This window comes from Mya arenaria, chromosome 5 (assembly GCF_026914265.1).
Source record: "Mya arenaria isolate MELC-2E11 chromosome 5, ASM2691426v1".
Lineage (NCBI taxonomy): Eukaryota > Metazoa > Mollusca > Bivalvia > Myida > Myidae > Mya > Mya arenaria.
The window spans coordinates 30,257,654-30,280,929 of record NC_069126.1 but is presented as its reverse complement, the minus strand read 5'-3'; the positions used below and the strand labels follow the sequence as shown (position 1 = coordinate 30,280,929).

General features: G+C 34.7%; 1 protein-coding gene across 2 annotated transcripts in view; it reads right to left on the bottom strand.

The window, feature by feature from the left end:
- Positions 1–14,683, bottom strand: part of LOC128234943 (hemicentin-1-like) — a 31,292-nt gene extending 16,609 nt beyond the window's left edge. Inside the window, exons 1-5 of one of the 2 annotated variants that reach the window (XM_052949594.1) lie at positions 14,586–14,683; positions 5,087–5,452; positions 2,781–3,113; positions 2,196–2,462; positions 1–333 (exon numbers count right to left, since the gene is read on the bottom strand). In XM_052949594.1, coding sequence (XP_052805554.1) covers positions 1–333; positions 2,196–2,462; positions 2,781–3,113; positions 5,087–5,452; positions 14,586–14,625 — 1,339 coding nt within the window. In that variant the 5' untranslated portion in view covers positions 14,626–14,683. Of the gene's footprint in view, positions 334–2,195; positions 2,463–2,780; positions 3,114–5,086; positions 5,453–9,577; positions 9,633–14,585 lie in introns of those variants that run through there. The other variant, XM_052949593.1, reaches the window with a different exon arrangement.
- Between the last annotated feature and the right edge of the window lie 8,593 nt (positions 14,684–23,276).

Here is a 23,276-nt window from a genome sequence, read left to right as displayed (position 1 = left end):
ACTGAACATCTAAGACAACGCTGGAGGAGTATAGCCAATCCCCACCGTTGTTTGCCCTGCAGTACACGCCCACTTTATGATCGTTTCTCTGCACAGTCAAACTCAGTTTACCGACAGTCACAATCAGGGTAACACTTGCGCTAGTGTTTGTCTCTTTCCCGGTAATAATTTCCGTGTCATCCGACCTGTCCAGTGTACCGTTATCCTTGTACCACTCAACGGTGGCCTGTGGGTTCCCAACAGATGTCTCACATCGGAAATGCTGGGCAGTGTCTTCTTTTATGGACACGGAGTTGCCCGCCGGTGATACCATAGACACCGATGTTATCCCGACTGTAAACAAACACTTTACACTGAACTATAACAACTAGTGCCAGTAATTATGGAATATAATAATCAGCATGTTTATATTTGTTTTAATATCTGTATTTGCAGAAGAGTTATTAAAAACCTAGTATCATCTGCCTAAAGGGCATACATGCTATGTGTATTGTGTTTACGTTTTAGGTCTTAAAGTAAATCGTTAATCTTATTGTCATACAACATCGACTTCATTCAATGTTTTAATAGGTTATTCTAAACAAGTAATCCGATAAGTTAAATCGTTCTCATATCCAATTAAGAAAAACATTGCATACCAGCTCAGATCTTAATTTAGTGATATCAATAAATTGTGGGTATACCAAGTTAAATTGGCTTCTTGTGAGTAATTATACAAATCAAGTTAAGATATCAATTAATACTAAAAAATGGGAACTTCATAGACAAGCCATTGAACACATGTACACAGAAGGGTTGATGCAGAGGTATTACACTTCGCTGGAAATCAAGACAATGACTGTAATCTTAGATTTTTCAGTGTTTTCTATATAATTTATGAGATCATATAATTCATTTACTTCACATCATTGGTAAATAGTAATAATTCTTAGGCCAAGGACATTTTTTTTGTATTCATACATACTTTACAAAAAGAAAGCGGCTAATGACGATAATACATACTTGTTACAAAGATAATAAATACTTGTGACGACGACATGACACATTTGTAACAACGATAAAATAGAATGGTTGCGACAATGATACAAATAAACGCACATATTACGACAATAAAACATATCAACACACTTAGTCTTACTGTTTACGACAAATATAACTTCTAACGTCGATAATACATACTTGCTACGACAATAATGCGTACATCTAACAATAATGATACATACTTCTAACGACTATAATTCATACTTCTTAAGACAATGATACTTACTTCATACTGACACTAGTCCTTTGTTGAAAAATAGATTGACAGAAATAAACTCAATGAAACTGTTTTTGGTGCGTTTGTTAGAATCGATTTACGTAAAATGAATAAACAGAAAATATGAAAAATCCTCGATTGTCATTTGCACACACAACAATTTCAAACACAAAATTCACGTCAAACCAAATTTTAAACTAAATATGAATTTGCATGTATATTATAATATATGTCAATATTAGCATGTCTTAGGAAGTTAAATTGCGTCTGCATATTTCTGATTCTGTCTTTATAATTATCAAAATTACAATCGAATAGTTCCAAACATTTATTTACTTATGTAAATCTAACAAAACCATGACAACTATCAACTTTGGTAATCCAATGGAACTAACAACATAGTTTGTTTTCATTATGCATTTGCTCTGTGGTAAAAGAGGTTTGGCAATATGATGATGCAACAAATTCGTGTTCATTATTTTTAATGCATTCTATACATTATGCCTCATAGTAACTCAATTAGCATACTTAAATCTAAATAAATGTTTCCGTTTTTCTAATTCACTTTTGATTTGCCGATTTTAATTCAGGAAACAGCTGCAACTTAAAAATCAGGAACACGCTTTCAACTACAGTAAACAATAGTAACCCATAATAAAATATAGTAATTCATATTACTTTGAAAAATGACTTGTCTGTATTAACTGCCACTACCAATACAAAAGAGTTTTCAAACTTTCGTCCCAAACCAATTGCAAAATCTAATACTGACATGTAATGAAAAGGTAGGTAACGTTTAAGCTGTTTAATTTGCTGTTCATCTGGACCGCAATATAATTAATGACCTGGACCTACGTCCTTTGTAATAATGATGTCATGCTTCAAATGCATTATTTTCACATCTTATAAGTAAATTACTGTACAATAATATACATACACTGAACATTAAGGTGCATGGTTCCGCTATTTCCAGTCTGGGCGGGAGATCCAGCAGGCGTCGCGGTGCATGTGTACATGTCGTCATCTAATTTCTGCACAGAGGCAATACTGAAAAACGGGCTGTTCCATTGCCTACGGTCAATTGACCTCGTCCAGACAAAGGATGTCTGAGAAGGGGGGTTCCCAGGGATGAAAGAACATGAATAGTTTACGACACTGCCCTCCAAAACGTCATAAGTCTGAGGAAGTTGCACTTTAGGTCCAACTACAGAAGTAAACATGTAGTGAATTAGTTATATTATTGCTTTGAATAGGAAACGATTTTTAAGTATTTAAATGTTTATACAATGATTATTATGATTGAAACACATAGCAAAATGCGGTGTTCATCGTATATTTCCAAAATGAACTTCGCCTTTGTTAACCTGATACTACACATCTTGTCTGTAACACCTATTTACAACCAGTGTAACTAAAAGTACACTGTATGATTACAGCCAATCCCCGCCTTTGTTTTCCCAGCAATACATGACCTGTATTTTGCTATATAATAAACGTGCCTGTACATTAAAAACATACTTACACTGAACATCTAAGACAACGCTGGAGGAGTATAGCCAATCCCCACCGTTGTTTGCCCTGCAGTACACGCCCACTTTATGATCGTTTCTCTGCACAGTCAAACTCAGTTTACCGACAGTCACAATCAGGGTAACACTTGCGCTAGTGTTTGTCTCTTTCCCGGTAATAATTTCCGTGTCATCCGACCTGTCCAGTGTACCGTTATCCTTGTACCACTCAACGGTGGCCTGTGGGTTCCCAACAGATGTCTCACATCGGAAATGCTGGGCAGTGTCTTCTATGATGGACACGGAGTTGCCCGCCGGTGATACCATAGACACCGATGTTATCCCGACTGTAAACAAACACTTTACACTGAACTATAACAACTAGTGCCAGTAATTATGGAATATAATAATCAGCATGTTTATATTTGTTTTAATATCTGTATTTGCAGAAGAGTTATTAAAAACCTAGTATCATCTGCCTAAAGGGCATACATGCTATGTGTATTGTGTTTACGTTTTAGGTCTTAAAGTAAATCGTTAATCTTATTGTCATACAACATCGACTTCATTCAATGTTTTAATAGGTTATTCTAAACAAGTAATCCGATAAGTTAAATCGTTCTCATATCCAATTAAGAAAAACATTGCATACCAGCTCAGATCTTAATTTAGTGATATCAATAAATTGTGGGTATACCAAGTTAAATTGGCTTCTTGTGAGTAATTATACAAATCAAGTTAAGATATCAATTAATACTAAAAAATGGGAACTTCATAGACAAGCCATTGAACACATGTACACAGAAGGGTTGATGCAGAGGTATTACACTTCGCTGGAAATCAAGACAATGACTGTAATCTTAGATTTTTCAGTGTTTTCTATATAATTTATGAGATCATATAATTCATTTACTTCACATCATTGGTAAATAGTAATAATTCTTAGGCCAAGGACATTTTTTTTGTATTCATACATACTTTACAAAAAGAAAGCGGCTAATGACGATAATACATACTTGTTACAAAGATAATAAATACTTGTGACGACGACATGACACATTTGTAACAACGATAAAATAGAATGGTTGCGACAATGATACAAATAAACGCACATATTACGACAATAAAACATATCAACACACTAAGTCTTACTGTTTACGACAAATATAACTTCTAACGTCGATAATACATACTTGCTACGACAATAATGCGTACATCTAACAATAATGATACATACTTCTAACGACTATAATTCATACTTCTTAAGACAATGATACTTACTTCATACTGACACTAGTCCTTTGTTGAAAAATAGATTGACAGAAATAAACTCAATGAAACTGTTTTTGGTGCATTCGTTAGACGTAAAATGAATAAACAGAAAATATTAAAAATCCTCGATTGTCATTTGCACACACAACAATTTCAAACACAAAATTCACGTCAAACCAAATTTTAAACTAAATATGAATTTGCATGTATATTACAGTGTAATACAAATCTATATATGAAATCAAAATTAGTTTATTTATTCTGTAAAGACGATATTGATTTATTTATGTTGTTTTTGTATATTTCATTAAAATGCAAACAGCACGTGGCAGCCTACCTCAAAGAATCACGGCCCACACAGCGTTAAATCATTCTACAAAGTTTCGTCAAAATTTTGCCAAGGATTTCATTGATAAAAATAAAAGAAAACCTAAAACATTTCACACGTGTAGAAGCAGAACAGAACATTAATTGGTTGTGGCCTTAACATAAATATGCTGTACATTCTCACTGAGTTAAATATCTACAAGATATATTGTATTATATTTATATATATTTTCGAACTTATGTATATATAATTATATATATACTGTGTTAAACATTTACAAGACATATTCTATATACTTCATTAAATAGTGCAATTAAATATGTTGTGTATCTCTATTATTCTCGTTTCACAAGGTAATACTGTCACTCTTTATTTTGTGCATCATGTACACACATATCTACTACATATACTAATTATTTGCATGGAGGTGTATATATTCAATAAATTGTAAACGAATCTAATTGCTTTATATAATGTTTGAAAGACTTTCAAGTTACATTAACATAGGGCAAAAGTGTCCTGTGTATCCCTAGTATGTCTCACTTTAAGTAATATTAGTAAAAGGGAACAAGTATAACATTTAAGGCCCGTGAAGGCAGCGCCGTAGTTCATTTTTCGTAACGACGATAATACATACTTGTTACGAAGAGAATACGTTTCGCATATATAATACATACTTTTACGACTATAATACATTCTTTGTACGACGATATTACATACCTGTTACGACTATTATTCCCCCCTCCCTGTCGAAACTATCGCCTTTATATAAACAAAACCAAACATCCCCGTTCATGGCTCTGGTGACGGTTCTGATGACACAGATTAATTCCCTACTACTGACGCATGAGCAGCTGAGTAATGGCGGCCGCAAATGGTAGATTACACAGCCTCTTGACCCGTTATGTAATCTGGCCCTTCCCAAAACATGCAATCGCGATGCCAAAACATGCAATCGCGATGATTTTTCAGCAATAAATATTTCTCCAGCATCGATTGACGTTGAACACGTCACTTCAAGGGATGCGTTTTCTTGGACTGTGAAACCTCCAGACTTCCCGTTCCCCGTCAATGTTCCGCTGCGCACTGCAAAATGGTATAACATTGTAACATATTAATCGTTTGCTTTTCAACCTGCAAATCAAAGCAAGGGCAATTTTGTTTTTAAGACTTTTCTGTTAGTCTCATGAGGACCTTATATAAAATTGTACTGAAATAAGCGATATACTGAATGTGTGTGTGTGGGGGGGGGGGGGGGGGTCGTGGCCTTGAGTTTGAACGAATGCCTAAATGTGTAGGTCAATGTTCATAAAACGTTCAAGAATCGAATGAAGAGAGAATGTTAGTTGCTCATTGTAGACCTTGCGGTTTATTTTAAATATCTACACGATCTCGTATGTCCGGTACACCGGATTCCCTCACGTAACGTTTTGCCAACAAGCGTCACTATAATGTTGAAATACACGTAACAAAAGAAAATAACATTGAAATTACAATTATGAATAATGTTTTGTAGTCCGAAAATTAGTTTGTTTAGCTAGACTTAAGTAAATACAACAATGCATGTAAACAGTTTCATTTTAACGTTATTTTAAATGTTTATGGTGTATAAGGAAGGTAAAAAAGAGCTACAATTGCACGAAAAGTATTAATTTGTTTGATTAAAAACATCCCGACAACTTTCAACAAGCTGATGAACATATTTCATTTAGTTACATGACTTAGACGAGCTGTCTTACGCTGAAGTAGTTGACGGGAAATAAAAAAAATACAATGACTATAAACTTAAGTTATAACATATAAGGACGAAACAATGTGGCTCTTTGTCAACGGGCTAATTGTTTGCCTGTTTTATCGAATCTTCTTTTCTGGGCTGTAACACAGTCTTGGCTGGAAATAATAAAATAGGTCTATTTGAATTTGCAAGGCAATATTTGAGCTCGATTTCTATGCTCGATTTGTACAGGTCCTTGTGATTTCTTGATCTAACGATATTTTAAAACACGCCAGTTGATACGATGGTTATATAAAACGAATAAATTATGTTATATATGGCATGCACTTGTATAAGTTTGCGCTGCAACTGTTGTAAATCTATACAGTGGATTACCCATTTAGCATATGTGTTGTATTTGCATTGCCATTATACGAAAACAAAGTACGTAGATACAACCGTTAATGATAGCGCTTAAACATTTAAGACCGGTTTTTGTAATTTGTTGCTTGCACGGCACACGACAAAAACAAATTTATCGAAAGACAATAACAAAATGTATCATTTGTTATTACATGTACCAATTTCTTTACTTATCATTTTTACAGCATATATATCTCTTGGTAATGCTTTTTGCACACGGTTGAAAGTGCTCACTTTAGTAAGAAATGGCTCAAATTGCCGGCTATTAACATGCATGGCATTTTGGTCTGCAACTATCGGTTTGACGTTTGATCAGTATGTCGGTCAGTAGAACCGTATTTGTCCACTCAAAAACCGTTTGACATAGGACCGTGAACGTTCAATAGTTGACTGATCTTCAACAGTTATTAACCCAGAGTTTAGGATCAGTCGGTCAAATGTAAAGTTCAAGGTCAACAGTTCAAACATTGTCCATGGATACGTGGAAAAGCCCTAGAACAGTTTGACCTGGGACCATGAAACATAAACGGTACGTTGTCTTTGGCCAGAATATTAAAGCCAGTAGTTCAAAGGTCAAAGTCTAGGTCAAATGTATTGTTATAAACGTTTCAAGTTTAACGACCTGAAAGTTGTACCTTAGAAGAAAAAGTGAGGTTTTATTAACTAGTACATGTATATTTTTTCATTGAATTAAAGGGACATTCATGAATAAAACAATGTCGTTACGATATTGAATTTCATAATACCTGATCTGATTTTTCTTCTATACAACTCATGGTATGGTCCATAGTCCTCCCTAGCTTGTGATCGTATGAGATCTTAACCATTTGTACATAAAGCATTAGCAAGAAACTATTTTTCCATGATATGGCCTAAAATATAGTCTTTCAACATATCATATGATTTGTTTTCTTAAAGGTACACTCTTTCTCCCCAATAAGATGTACCACAATCAATGCAATTGTTTTAATTTATCGAAAAGGATGAATCCATATCGCAAACAATGGTTCTTATAAAGACTAACGTGTTTTATTCGAAAGAAAAGGACAGAAAACACAGTATGTCTATCTAATGGGACGATAGTTGATCACTTAAAATATGTAAGAAATATTTTGCAAATATATTTTGTTAACACTTATACTCAAATGTACAAATGTATGGTTGTTTTATATTATAGAATTCATTTTAATGCAAACGTTTTGAATGAAAAGTATTTCGGTTGAAAGTAAAAATAAAACAAGAGCTATCGTAGTAAATGATGAATGCCCCCGAAGTGCTATCTAGACAAAAATATTGTGCAATTACTAATATGTCTACATTCAGGAAAGATTTGTCTATTACATGATATGCCAGCCCCAATGATGTTTGACGTGTGGAAAAGTAATGCAGTAAGGGGTTGGGGCGTGGCTTTTGCATCCGACACGTCGTATTGTTATAAAACATGTGCAAAATAATGTTTAACTATCCCGTAAAGCTCCAACCCGGACAGTACCAACTACTTTCTATATTTGTGGTTATATGCAGCATTCTATAGTGAATGAACTCGAAGTGGTACCTTAATATTTTTAGGGAGTGTCATAAGTCTCGCACAAGACACATTGCCTTTAAGTACATAACACATGTGCTAATTTATCTAAGAATCCCTACGTGAATGAAAAAAATTGAGCCCCTAACCGGATAATATTTCTATGTGCATATATGCAGAATTCCATAATGTTTTAACTTTAAGTGTAACCTTGAATGTTTGAGGTAAGGTCGTGGGTCCTGCACCCGAAGCCTGACCTTTATATACCAAGTACATGTGCCAATTTATTTTAAAATCCCATCGTTCATGACACAGTTACAGCCTGAACACGACCAATTAAACTGTATATAAATATATGCAGCATTACATAATGATAAACCTGTACGTTTGGCATTGACCTTAAAGGTAGGGCTGTGGTTCTTGCACGCGGATCGTGATCTTGATTTAACGAACACATGCGCCAGGTAATTTTAAAATAACTTCGTGCATACAAATGTTACAGCCCGGACACAACCAACTCATTTCATAAAGATTCAAATCTAATCTAAATCTAACCTTGGACTTTGAGGAAGGGTCATGGGTCTCGTACGAGACACATTGCCTTTGTGAATCGAACACATGTGCCAATATGTTTTACAACTCCTCCCTGCAGGACAAAGTTACAGTCCGGACACGACAGTTATACTGTATAATTATGTATATATACAACATTTAATAATTTATATGCCCACCAATAGTGGCAAACAAAAACATTTAAAGGGCATTTATTTAGCTTTTAGCATTTATTTTTGGATTTTTGAGTTTGTAATGATGTTGATGTTCACAAGGCTACACCATTCGAAAGAAAGTGTTTTACGTTGTTATTGCTACCAATAGACATGCGTTGTGCACGCGACACGCCGTCTTCTTATGGTGAACACTTGTCATAATATATCTTAAAATCTTGTCATAAGATATCTTAAAATCTTGTCATAAGATATCTTAAATCTCCTAATAAATGGCAATGTTACAGCCTGGACAAGCCAGAACCTGACGGACGCACGCATTCGCTAACGGACGCACAAAAAGCAGATAGTAAACGCACGAGTGTATTAACACAATTTAAAATAATTTAGCACTTTGTGTTGCAAAACTGTATAGTTTGTAAACAGTTTCTATAATATAGTATTGTTTTATAGTAGGATAATTCTCCAATTATGTATGATAATAGGATATATATACATTCCATGCCGGAAATTTTAATCATTTTGCATAAAATGCTTTATTTATTTGTATTCAGCCACCGTAAGTGTTTTTGTTTGTATTTGGCTGTATTACTATACTATTTAGGTCCACACAAGGAAAAATCCACATAATTCATCAAATACAGTGTGTTATCAAAATAAAATCATGTTTTAAAACATATACTCCCGTATAACTACTCTGTTGTCTGTTTAGCATATCTCATATCAATCATTTCATCAGTGATTCAACAAATAGCTCCATGTCACTAAAGCGTATCATTTATATCTTGTCTATACATAATTTACAAAAGATACCTAGTCTATACCTTGGTTGCAGAGAATAATTCCAAATAATAGGATTAGCTCCATTATACAACCCCAAGTATGAATTTCTACACACACACACACTAATCAAATTAAGTCAAAGTTGTATTCCTTTAAGGAAGTTTATTACTGAGGTTCAATGCAATGTTAATTAAAGTGACACTCTTATTCAAAATCGATAATTAAACATGTATTAAATATGTATATCAATTTTGACTGATAAGCCTTTAACTTCTTGCTAAATAATGCATTTATGGAAAATATTAATTACTGATAACAAGATTGTAACCGTGTATTTAATAGCAGAAAGCACAAAATATTAAATGATTGGTGAATGCTAAAAGATTTACTGTGGTCTCATAATGTAGAAATACCGTGTTTTCTGCACATTTCTTTCAAATATTCGACATTTATTAATCTTTTTTGGAATATTGAAACAGTATTATTAAGTGTGGTTAATCTTATATGGGAGTAAGAGTGCATCTTTAACATATTTATCTGTCAGACCACGCTTAAACGCTATATCTCTCACATCTTTTCGCTAGAGCACTTCTATTCGTCACATTCAAGATAAATTTAGATGGACTAAAGATGCCTGATCAAATTGAACTGAAATTGGCTGACATAGATTCGCCAATATGGACAGTTTACTTCCTACTACGTCATTAGTTTTGCTAAAACGTAATGAATGACTTCTTTGATAATAATTGGTATATATTCAACATTTCTTTTATAATTATATACATTTGTTCATAACTGGGGTATTTTTTTGAAATTCTGCCTTTTTGTGTTTCTAAATTTTAAATTAAAAACCTGAAACTTTGATTGTGGTTTAATGGCTGCTTTTTATTTTTAATATGCTACAGTAATGCTCTTATACCACAGGAAATGTATAAATAATTGCTATGCGAGAACATAGGCTGAAGTTTTAAGCGACGAAAATATAATGAAAACTAAGTAAACCAGCTACGTTTTTACTGAAGCCATTGGAAGAGGAATTGCCAATTAACCAACGTACAACAGCCATTGCCTTTGGCGAACAAGTAAATCTGTACCCTTTTGGTCAACCCAATGGCACCATGACTAGTCGCAAGCCTAAGTAGAAAGGTATATACTCCGACAAGATATACCCCTTTTGGTCTGTTAGAAATAAAACGTCCTTATGTCTGTAGTGGATTTGAGGCATCTTGCCTCAAGAAAGATGCCACAGGAAGCTTAAAACTGATAAAAACCAATCTACATCAGTCAAGTCCTTTCTCAGTTGGCAGTGACAGGGCTGTCTCTCGTATGATAAAATAGCGAAAAAAAAAGAAAATTGTCGAAAACTGACATAAACTTGGCATCGATGTGTAAAATGCATTAAAACTTAGTAAATGAAGTACGACTTAGTTAAAAATTTATTTAAATTTAGCAGTTATTTAGTATTTTTCCATTAAAATAGATTACTGGGTATGTCTACCAGGTAGAATTCATTCCTTATGTCTGACTGGCTAGTCGGTGTTATCACGTGATATTACCGAGGTAGGTGTAGAGCTTAATTATGCCACCCTTTTAAATTAAGCCTTTGTGGCTCATTGAGTAAAACATTGGTCTACAATTTCGGCGACGCGGATTTGAACCCGGTCTCCGACACATTTTTTTACATTTTGGTACTTTTTTTACAATTGTGCCATCAAAGTTTAACTCATTCTATTAGATAATTGTCCTGAAAATCGTTACAGAAAAAAACTCTTTTGGTGCCAATCTGTGACACAGTCCCTTTAAGTGGTGAATTTTTTGTACAGTTTGAGAATTAGAATGATAAATAAACCATATACTTTCTCGAGATATTTGGGATAATGCGAAAGACAAAATTGACACATTCTTTGATTTAAATACATGTGTACGTTAAGAATTCAAAACTAACTGCGTTAAGTATACGGAACAGATTGTTTGTGTTTTCAAGGTATGACATGTAATCTATTCGTACAACATTTACAGTAAAAATATTTGGTTTTATAATTACCTAAATCAACTATACATTACTCTTTTTTCCATAAAGTGATAAAAGTTCCTCTAATTCTGACAAGAAACAGGCAACAGCCACAACTGGTTTGCTGTGCCTGCTAAAGACAACACCTACGGCACATCAATTGATGAAAATATTTTATCCTTCTGTTTACTCTTCCAATATGGATACGCAATTTTGCAATTTGTTCCGTTTCCTTAATTTCAGATTTGGTAATTTTTTGTTAACAACTTAAAAATGGTGGAATATTTAGGGTAACTTGTTTGCCACTAAACATTTCATTATTGTGAAACCATTGTCCGATATATTATCGCCTGGCTCTAAAAGGTCCAAGAGTCCTGATAGCTTTGTAATTTCTACATCTGACACACACCCTGTAAACAAATATGAAATATATGTCGTTATCCCGTTGGTGCAACAATACCTATGAGACAATTATACTTTTTTATACTTTTATATTTTAAAAAAAAACTGTGAGTTTAGTAACAGTGAAGATGTTTGTTTCCATATGCACGCATCGATACGTTATCCAAAACATTGTGATATTGTTGTAAGCATGTACCTTTTGGCGTAAAAAATGCAAATATAACTAACGGAGTGTTGTCATTGTTTGTAACGGCCATGTCGGACGACTTTTGACTTTCAGATACCGTGATATATTTTTGGTTTTTCTAAGGCCCGCGTGTCGAATTAATGATGCAATAGCGGGATAATGCATTTTAGTCCGGAAAATTTTGATGAAATTAGCGGGAAGTTGGTTCTTCGGGTACTGGTTGACGGTACATTTCCGAACAGGGCACAAATCCCAAACATCGGCTAAAACACGAGTTTGTTTACCGTGATCGATTATTCGATGATCAAGATCAATACAGAGGCTTGCCTTGGTCACACTTGCGAAGTTTCATCTTGTTTTGTTAAGTATTTTTCTAAAAAATGCCATTCAATGTTTTCACGCTTAAAGATCAAAATGTAGCACACGCACGCGCATCTTTAGGTTTTGCAGTTATGTTGACCTACATTCAAGATATTTATAAATAGAAATCATACTTTACATTTGAATTGAATGTTTTGAAAAACATCGGACACAATAAATAACTTTGCAGCTAAGTGTTTATTTAATATAGCATACTTATTAATTATAATTGCATGACCATGTATTTTCGCATTGCAAGTGTTCGGTATTTGTGCCCTCCATAGCATAAATTTAAAGGTGATTTACTGCCAAAAAGAACAATTTTCGACATAAAACTGATGAGACCGTGAATCTGTACTTTGACAGATGTCGTCACATAAACCAAAGATGTTTCGTACGCAATTTTAACTTGCTACAACAACTTACTCTCCAAGATAATTGTGAAAAAACTCAAAAAGTGTTCGGATTTGTGACCTTAGCCAGTAGCGTTCAATTGTAATGTTTAATAGATTGTTAATCTACGATCTACAATCCCGGTTGACAATGTTTGCACCTTGCTTTATTTTGTCGAGCTACGTTCTATGACCAAGGTTAATCAATTATTATCTTTTATATATCATTGATCTACGATTTACATATTATTGATCGACGATCAATCCAGGTTGACAAAAGTTGCACATTGTTGTATTTTGTCGAGGTACGATCTATGACACAGGTCAACCATTGTTTAGTTTTATGTCAATTACATTGTCGATCAATGATCTACGATTCCGGTAGACCATATTTTGCATGTAGCTTTTGGTCGAATCAGGGAAAATGAATGAGGTCCAATTTTGACGTCTAAGGTTGTCGATCTACGATCCAGGGGCCCGTTTTACTAACGGACTTACGTAAGCGTAACTCCAATATTTTCGTAAGTTTTTGCGTACGCACAATTTTTTAGCGTAACTGCGTTTTACTAAATAGTTCGTACGTACGTATGCACGTAAGTTTTTGCGTAAAACTACGTTAAAAAAGGCATCCGTAAGTTTGTTCCACATAGCGTAAATATGGCCGACGGAAGAAATCTCCGACGTCACCAGCCGCGCAATTTTCGGGATAGAGTTTATTTGTTAAATAATTTGAATGATAATGAAGTAAAAGTGAAGTACAGACTATCCAGGCAGCAAATAATTGATTTGCACGACCTCATTGAGGACGACATATAACCAAAAACAATGCGAAGTCACGCCATTCAAGCGATGTTTATATTTGACTAGGTAATAGTTGATGGAAAACTTCTCGTTTCTATAGCTCGTTTCAATACAGTACGCGATCTACTTGCAGCGGACTTAAGGATACCGATTTCTGAGTATGTAAACCGTCCAAATACATCCGAGGTTGCTTTCTAGCAAAATGGCCGAGGAGCTCCGAATGATCCTACAGCGGATACGGCGTCCCCCCCCCAAAAAAAAAACAAACAAATAAATAAATAAAAAAAATGTCCTAGTGTATTTCTTATTTAAATATAGGAGAAAAAAGTAATAAAATACGCTCCAAATGCACCATTTCGGACTAGAAACGGTTACAAAAGAATTGGGGGGGGGTCCCCCCTCCCCCCCCCCCCAAAAAAAAAAACAACCCCTGCCATCAACCAAATAATAATTATTTTCGAACGAAAATATGAAAATCTGCGATCAGATCTTTTGTCAGCAGTTTTATATCACTGATTTGCAGATATTTCCGCAAAAATTGGCTCATTCCAAGACAAAAAATAAAGTCTAAACAGTAAATCTGTGAGAGTGCAGCTTTAAAACATAATTACTAAACAACATGCTGTACTGAGTGCTAAAACACCCGTTGAATAAAGTACTTCTAATTTTTGTCAATAAAATATCTGAGAAAAAAATAATTTGTATTCCTAATGTTTACTTTATCCATTTGTTTTTTTTTTGTTTTTATCACTCCTCCTTACGCTTGTTTTTGAGAAAAAAATCCGTAAAACGTGAAAAAACACACAACAGAAACAAAATTTTAATTAGTGATTCTTATATGTGTTGTCGATATGATAATAAATATCATCAGAACAAAATAATAAAGTTGACTTTACCTCGTCCGACCAGCAGAATTACAAAATACGTCAACATCATCTCAATAAGTTAATAAATTTAACTCAAAAGAATGGTGGCTGTAAACTTTATACAGCTGTCCACTTACACAGACCGGAAATCTGTTAAAGCTGCACTCTCACAGATATACCATTTTTACAACTTTTTATTTTTTGTCTTGGAAAGAGCAAATTTTTGCATAAATTTCTGCAAACCAATGATTTAAAATTGCTGACAAAAAATCAGACGGTAGATTTTCATATTTCCGTTCGAAAATTAATGTTTTATGGCTTAAATTGTTACTAACGGTTTAAGAAAATGCATAAAACATAATATTTTGAACTTAAATAAAAACAACTGCGATCGAATTTTTTGTCAGCTGTCTTATTATCACTTGTTTCCATGGATTTTCTCAAAAATTGGCTCGTTCCAAGACAAAAAAAAATTGTTAAAACGTTCATTGTGTGAGAATGCAGCTTTAACATAAGATCCAATGACTGGATTGACTACTTAGAACACAAAGGGTTACTTAGAAAAGTGACGAGAAGGGTTTTTGAAAATCAAGTCTGACTAATAGATATTTAGTTCCTCCTTTCGAAGAAAATTAACCTCAAAGATACTTATAACACAATCAAATAAATATACATAAATGAATAAACACTACCATATAGATCCAACATCGGAATCTCTGAAAATAATTCCTTCTTGTCAATTTCCTTTGCAATTTGGCAATTTTGTAAAAATAAAAAAATATATTTATTCATTTATTGATATTTCTTTTACACTATATACTTAGTATACAAATAGTATACGACAGCCTTTGAACATATTAGCGATTTCCATAACGCAACACATAATCGATGTCTTAGTAAACGGACTACTTCATGCTTGAAGTACACTGAAATATATTTCATAACAGACTGGAGAATTGAAAATCGGGTCGTTCGAAACATCGGTTCCCTCGAGGTTAAGGCTCGGTCCCCGGCGACCTCGAGCGATCGCAGTTTAACTGTACTTTTATACATTTTATATACTTATACAAACACAAAGATTATGAACAAGGTAAAAAGAAATGCATTTACCATAAAGCATATAATATAGCTAACGTCCAAGTAAAGCCGAGTTATTGCGCATTTGAACAATAAATACGGCCTTGTCGAAATAAATACAAGACAAATAAGTATTGTCAATAACCATAACAGGTTATTATAAGTTACTGGGTTGACCCGATCTGGGATATACGGGGCAATAGAAACCATATCGGGTGATAGCGAAGCTCGAACCTTAATATGGTTTCCTGCGCCCCGTATATCCCATATCGGGTCACCTATTAACCCCGTAACGTATATAGCACGTCGACAAAGTATGTGAGCATACTAACCAAAAAACTGAAAGGGTTTAATACGTAAATGTACATTTAATTCCTTTGATATGTTTTACTACCAGACATGATGATACAAACTATCGAACAACGAATACATGTGTGTATGTTATATAAAGCATGTATGCACCAGTCAATTGAACCCCCCCCCCCCCCCCCCCCCCCCCAGGTCCGGGGAATAGCGAAAACCCCGACACGCGGGGACGAACTGATGGTAAAATTCCGGCCAAATGCCCCCGCACCCCAGGGACCCTAGGGAAGGCCCACCGCATTCACCCGCACTGCGGAGCCACAAGGTAGGTAAAACACGGCCCATTTCCCAGGCTATCCCCGGTATACCCCCGGCCCTGGGGGGGGCGTGATTACAATTGACTGGTACATTACAAGTCAACAGTTTTACCCATACGACCTTCGAAGATTCCCAAGAGTTAAGTCATTACGTTTAACTGCTTAATGGAAATTACTACGCGATCTACTTGCAGTGTAGTTAAAGTGTACCGATTTCTGACATTGTAAACCGTCTATATACATCCGAGGTTGTTTTCGATAAAAATGGCCGAGGAGTTCCGAATGTTATTTTCATCCGAAACAACCTCGGATTTATATGGCGATTTAAAATGTCAGAATTATTTACCTTTAACTACGCTGTAATTAGATGGCGTTGTAATCGCAAATGTCTTATTTTAATTATAAAATACTTAATTATTCACTGCGACTATTTTCTTCCCTTTTAAGTTCCGGATAAGATTAATATTTTTCACTAATTTGAGTAGTTGTTCTTTCTTGCGTCGCTACAGTACATTTTGTGCGTTAAAATATGTCATTCTTTCTTTGTTGTCGTGCAAGGGAGTTGACGTTGGAAACTACCCTCAAACCCAGCCCATATTAATGTTTAATTGCTTCATGTTGCGTATATCCTTGAAGAAATATTGTTGCTGTAATTTTTTATAGCTTTAATACTTCAAATTTAATGTGTATGATGCGTATTGCATGATTTAGCATGTTGTTTGTGGTTGTCATGCATATTAATGGTAATAAGATTAGTATGTATAAATATATTTAGAATTTATTTCATTTTTATATGAGTTGACGGATTTATACATTACGTGAAAATTTGTTAAAGTAATTAGTTTCTTATTCCCTTTTGCTTTCCGTGATTAGTTTCTGAACTAAGGACAAGAAAAAAGTTGATGCATAGCATCAAGTCGGCGCAATGAAATTAGAAGAAAAACGTGCGTGCAGATACCCAAAATGTTTATTATTTCAATAATAATATTTTTGTTTGTGTTGGGTGTACATATACTCAAAGGATATGGTTAATGATATCCTTGCTTTATATTTTGTATAAGTTTTTGATTACCGAATTCCCCTGTCTCTGTGCTGCTTTGATATTTTTAGGCAAAAAAGTCGCCTGTCTGACACTTAACATAAAGGCAGACAAAAACTTTGAAGTCGTCGCCGCTATTTTTGTTTTACGAACTAATATTACTAAGATTGTTTTTTGTTTAAAAAAAAGATTTAGTTTGAAAATCCGATGCCAGTGCAATTGTGGTATCTTTGGTTTTAAGACGTTTTTTTTTCGCGCCTTGGACTATTAGTGACCGTTTCTCTGGGGTTTTCCCGCTTGAAGGTTGCCTCATTTTGATTGGTGAATAGAGCAGCTGAGTTGGCTAGCTGCCAAGCTGGTAAAAGTGGTTTGGTCGTTGACATTGGTGGAAACTGTCGTCTGCAATAAGTAAGTATCTTCCAAGTACTTCATCAAATCGTAGCTTTTCATATTTATGTTCAAACATTGATGTTTTTTTTGTATTTTTCTTAAACCGTTAGTAACGCTTTTAGCCATAAAACATTAATTTTCGAGCGGAAATATGAAAGTCTGCGATCTGATCTTTTGTCAGCAGTCTTGTATCACTTGTTTGCAGATATTTAGACGAAATTGGCTCATTCCAAGACAAAAAAAAAAGTTGTCAAAACGGTAAATATATGAGAGTGCAGCTTTAAATGCAATATATAGAAAACTTTATACAATAAATCAAACATATTTCAATTGCTTTTTTTACCTACACGCACCTGTATGAAAAAGGCCTCTGACTGATTAACCATGCCCACTTTGATTTCGTTAAAGTGACACTCTTATTCAAAATCATTAAATACACATGTATGAATCACATACATTTTGACTGATAAACCTTCAACTACTTACTAGATAATGCATTTATGGAAAATATTACTGAGAACAAGATTGTGATAGCTGAAACGGAAAAATACCAAATGATTGGTGAATGCTAAAAGATTTACTGTGATCTACTATCGTCTCATATGGTTGCATATAGAAATAGTGTTTTTTCTGCACCTTTCTTCCAAATTAAACTCGGTATCCTTCATATGAACCATTGTTTTCGACATGTATTCATCCTTTTTGGTATATGATATAAACCTCTTTTGTTTAATGTGACCGACTACAGTGACGAGGATGTAACGTTCCGGGTGGCGCAGGAGTACGTCGTTTACGAGAATTCAAATTGCAACGCAAATCAACGAGGATGACGACCATACGCGGGCCGTTGACGTGGCGGGTTCTCTTCGCGAGGTGGTTTTCCAGCTTCTACCATTTCGTAGGTGACTGACCTATTAGTCTCCAAAAAAATATTTATTGGCAGTTCTTGTAATTTAATTAACAAAGGAAAAGCACATACTTCATACCATATATCAAAAGGCTTAAATTATCTAAAGAAACTTAAACAATGTTTCTGAATAGACAAGAACATAAACAATGTTACTGAATGGACAAGAAAACTTCTCTTGTATCACATGACCAACTACTACAGTGACAATGATTAACGCGGGCCGTAAAATGATGACGGACATGGCGGGTACTTTCCGAGAGGTGGCTTGGACTATTTCGTAGGTTTCCGACCTTTAAGCCGCCTAAAACCAATATTTATTGACAGTAAATAAATGTAAGCACATACTTCGTAGCATACATATGTCAATCTTTCCTTCGAGATGAAATTATTGCCGGCTGAAGAAATTATTTTACTGAATGGACATGAAAAAGCGAAAAATATAAGCGTTTTACAACTTTTAAAGCTGCACTCTCACAGATTGACCGTGTGGACAACATTTTTTTTGTCTTGAAATGAGCCAATTGTGCAAACTTGTGATATAAACATCTCTTTTTTAATATAACCGACTACTTCCGGGTGGCGCAGGTCGACGTTGTTGTCGAGAATCCAATCAATGTGGACAAAGACCAAACGCGGGCCGTAAAATGATGACGGACATGGATGGTACTTTCCGCGTAGGTGTTAGCATTGTTTTCAAAATGGCTTGATAATCGAAAGAAACTTCAATAATTTTACTGAGTGGACAAGAGAATGCGAAAAATATAAGCGTTTTACAGCTTTAAGCTGCACTCTCTGAGATTTACCGTTTGGACAATCGAGAATTAAAATTGCAACACAAATCAATGGGGACAAAGACCAAACGCGGGCCGTAAAATGATGACGGACATGGCGGGTAGTTTCCGCCAGGTGGCTTCGACCATTTCGTAGGTGTCCGACCTATGACCAGCCAAAAATCAATATATATTAACAGTACATTTAAATAAATGTCAAAGGAAAAGCACATACTTCATAACATATTAATGTCAATCTTTCCTTCGAGATGAAATCATTGCCGACTGAAGATATGCTTTCAAAAAGGCTTTATATATCTAAAGAAACCTAAATAATGTTACTGAATGGACAAAATGCGAAAAATAAAAGCGTTTTACAACCTTCAAAGCTGCACTCTCACAGATTGACCGTTTGAACAACATTACTTTTGTCTTGAAATGAGCCAATTGTGCAAAGTTATTTTATAAACCTCTCTTTTTTTAACATGACCGACTACTACAGTGACGAGGATGAAACGTTCCTGGTGATGCAGGACTTCATCATTGACGAGAAATCAAATTGCAGCGCAAATAAATAGGGATTTTAAATAATCCTTTTTTGATACATAATTGATTGTGAGGAACTTTGTATCAGATTGAAGTATTTTGAGTTTTTTATTAAATTTAATACATGATATTTCGCAATTTGGGTACGATTCATAAATTCTGCTGCTTTAAAGCAGTATAATGTGTTTGAGAATGGCCTTTGAATAGTGACTGTTGTGCGGTTTATAGGTCAACATTTTAAAGATCCATGTTTGTAGCGTTTGTTATCCTCATAATTTATCCTCAAAAGTTTATCTTATAATTCGGCATGCGCAATTACAATCCAGAATACATTTTTTAGGTATCTGCCTTCTGAAAATTTTAATATTATGTTGAAATATGCTGTTTCGATACAAAAAACAGTCGCTTCAGAGTTTTTAATGTATATGTTTTGTTTTGACGATTAATGGGTTTCTTCAAAAGGTTAAAACAGTTCCCTGAACACACATTATTTTGGCTAATATGCATGATGATCAAAGTATTTATTGAATTTCAGAGATGTCCATTCCTGATGTTTGAGTCCTTCAAGTCGATGCTCACTAGGGAAAGACAGCTGCTACCAATGATCTGCTAACACTTTCTATATTTAAAATCAAAGCGCTCAAAGCGTTGAATGGCTTTCGGCCTGCAACGCTTTATGAGATCATGAAGTATAAGTCTCTTGAAATGTGGAATACGCCAAATAGTTAGTTATAAGGTATCGAGTAATTCCCAATATAATATAAAACCTTATCTGGTGTTTTGGTTTCATAAACAATGTACTGCCACGGATAAAGCATTAATGAAGTTTAAGTAAAATCTACTCTTCACTTCATACTTGACTTAGGCGTATTTGATTACTAACAGGGTATGCCAGCTAAACCAGCATCCCGACAAAATGCATTGGACACATCAATTAGGTTTATGTTTAAGGCTTCTTTCTACAACGCCAAATACCTGGATCGAATCACCTATGGAGGCTATTCGTTGCCAAAAGTCCAGACGTGTAATTCCCACAATGTGCTTCTTAATCGTACTCAATATCTCTTACATTTGTCAATATAGACGTGGTATTTGTTGTTTCTATTCGTCAGTTTTTCCGTATTGATTTGTCATTTGTCATTATAGTAGTCAAAATGTATATTTGTCAGATCTACCCTGTATAAACTCACTAAAACATAGATCGTATAACTTGCCTTTAACAATACGATGATGTAATTTAGAAAGTCGAATCATGCATATGTAAAACTGCAATCCTACAGTCGACACTCTCATTCGTAAAATGAACATTTGCAGTCCAACAAGTCCAGGTTTACAAAAGTGAATTGATAAGTTCAGAATCACAAGGATAGACGATTTCGCCTATACCTTATATGGTTAATGCCACCGAAAGAAACGAAGGTGAATGGGCGTAGGTAACGAATCAGATTTTCTTTCGTTTATTTCCGTCGAATCAAGCAATGGAGATAACATCTTCGCCTACTTCCTGTAAATTCCCGGTTGTAAGTACTAGTACTCTCTCTTTATTTCACAATAAAAACTAAAATTAACTTCATCTTTTATTTTATTTTGACGATCAATGTTCCTAAATAGGTTATAAATCCCCTTATTATTTAGTCAGTTGCAGTTGGGTGTATCCGAGCTGGGCTCACGAACCCAGAATTATACTGCCACTGTCAGTTTTTTTTGTTTTGTTTTTTACTTATATACCCAAGCAAGCAAAAATTGTTCATTTATTTTATTTACAAGTGGACCATGAGCGGGTCGTTCAGTGTTTGTGTGTGTGTGGGGGGAGCTGTAGGGCCTGTGTCCCCCTCCAGTTGGCCCCAAGTAAACTTAAAGGTTATTTTTTTGTCAATATTTCTCAGAAAAAAGAACTTAATTACGCCATAATGCACCAATTCAGACTAAAAATATTTAAAATATTCTAGGGGGAGTACCCCTAAACCCCACTTCCCACATTTTAAACATATTAATGTCATGCCCACTCGAGGGATCATGTCCAAAAAGCTGTGCCCCTAAGTAACGCCCCTCTAACGCAAGTCCCTGTTCAAAACCTGCTCCAGCAAACCCACGAAACTTTTGATGGACATCATAATGATATCCACGTAGTTTTGTCTGATGTTATACATTTACTATCTTAATAAGCATGTATGGTGTAAACGTGTAATTTCAATACATCATTGAAACAAAATATCCATGTGGATGGAATAACAGCCCTCCAACCCACTTGTGTCCCCCAGTTATGAATTACGGGATCTGCCACTGTGAACCATAACAATCAAGATGGTATTTTAAGAACATGAAAAAAAATAGATATCGTGAGTCTTAGATTAGAAAAACAAACGCGCGATTTTTCCCCTCCAAAAGGGCTAGGGCCGCTTCACCTAAATGTGAAAAAAGGCCCTGACTGTTGAGTGTGGGTGGGGTATAAAAGGTAGCAGCAAGTAATAATTTTTTATTAGCAATAAATTGACTTCATCATTAAAATACTTTATTAATTACTTATAAAATAATATTCGTTACAGTATAATGTGCGAGTTATATGAAGTTGTAATCTTAGTGTATTTTATCCATACAGTTCCAGCTACCAGGTAATAAACCTCTGGGGCATCTTAGTGAAAAATTTCAACTTAACGAAAATTTAGATTTTTTTCTTCGTAAATTTTAAATTATCTAATATTTCTTGCAATCTTAAACATTGCAAAAAGGCAAGAAAGTGTCCTCTAATGGTAGAATTTAAAATAGTGTTTTTAGTAATTTTAAGCTGCACTCTCACAGATTGACAGTTTTGACAACCTTTTTTTGTCCCAGATTCGGCTGATTTTGGCAGCAATGCTTTCTATACAAGTCATAAGATTACTCACAATAAAACAGATCTAAATTGTTTGGAAAACTGCCGACATTTTTCATTTTTCTTAAAACGTTACTGTAGTATCACTTTTAGCCATAAAACATCAATTTGCCAACGTAAAACTGAAAAACTGTATCTGCAGCCAATTGTATAAAAGTTGGTTAGATTTAACCGCTGGTTAAAGTTGTCCAGCGGTTAACTTTAATCAAGTTGGCCATTTTATCCAAACCGTTGATCCGTTTGTATAAAGGCAGAAAATGCGGCGGCTAAATTAACCAACTTGGACAACTTTAACCTAACCAAAACTTCATAAAAATACCCACAATGCACTGGTAAACAAGGTTCCGGTCAGTGCGTGTTTATCGCATTTTTCTGTTAACATCATAGACTTGTTTGGCATATACAACGACATTACGAAAAGGTTGTTGAATTTTAATGAAAAAAAATACCCATCAAATCCATTACACATCCAATATCCATTAAGTAGCGTAAACATG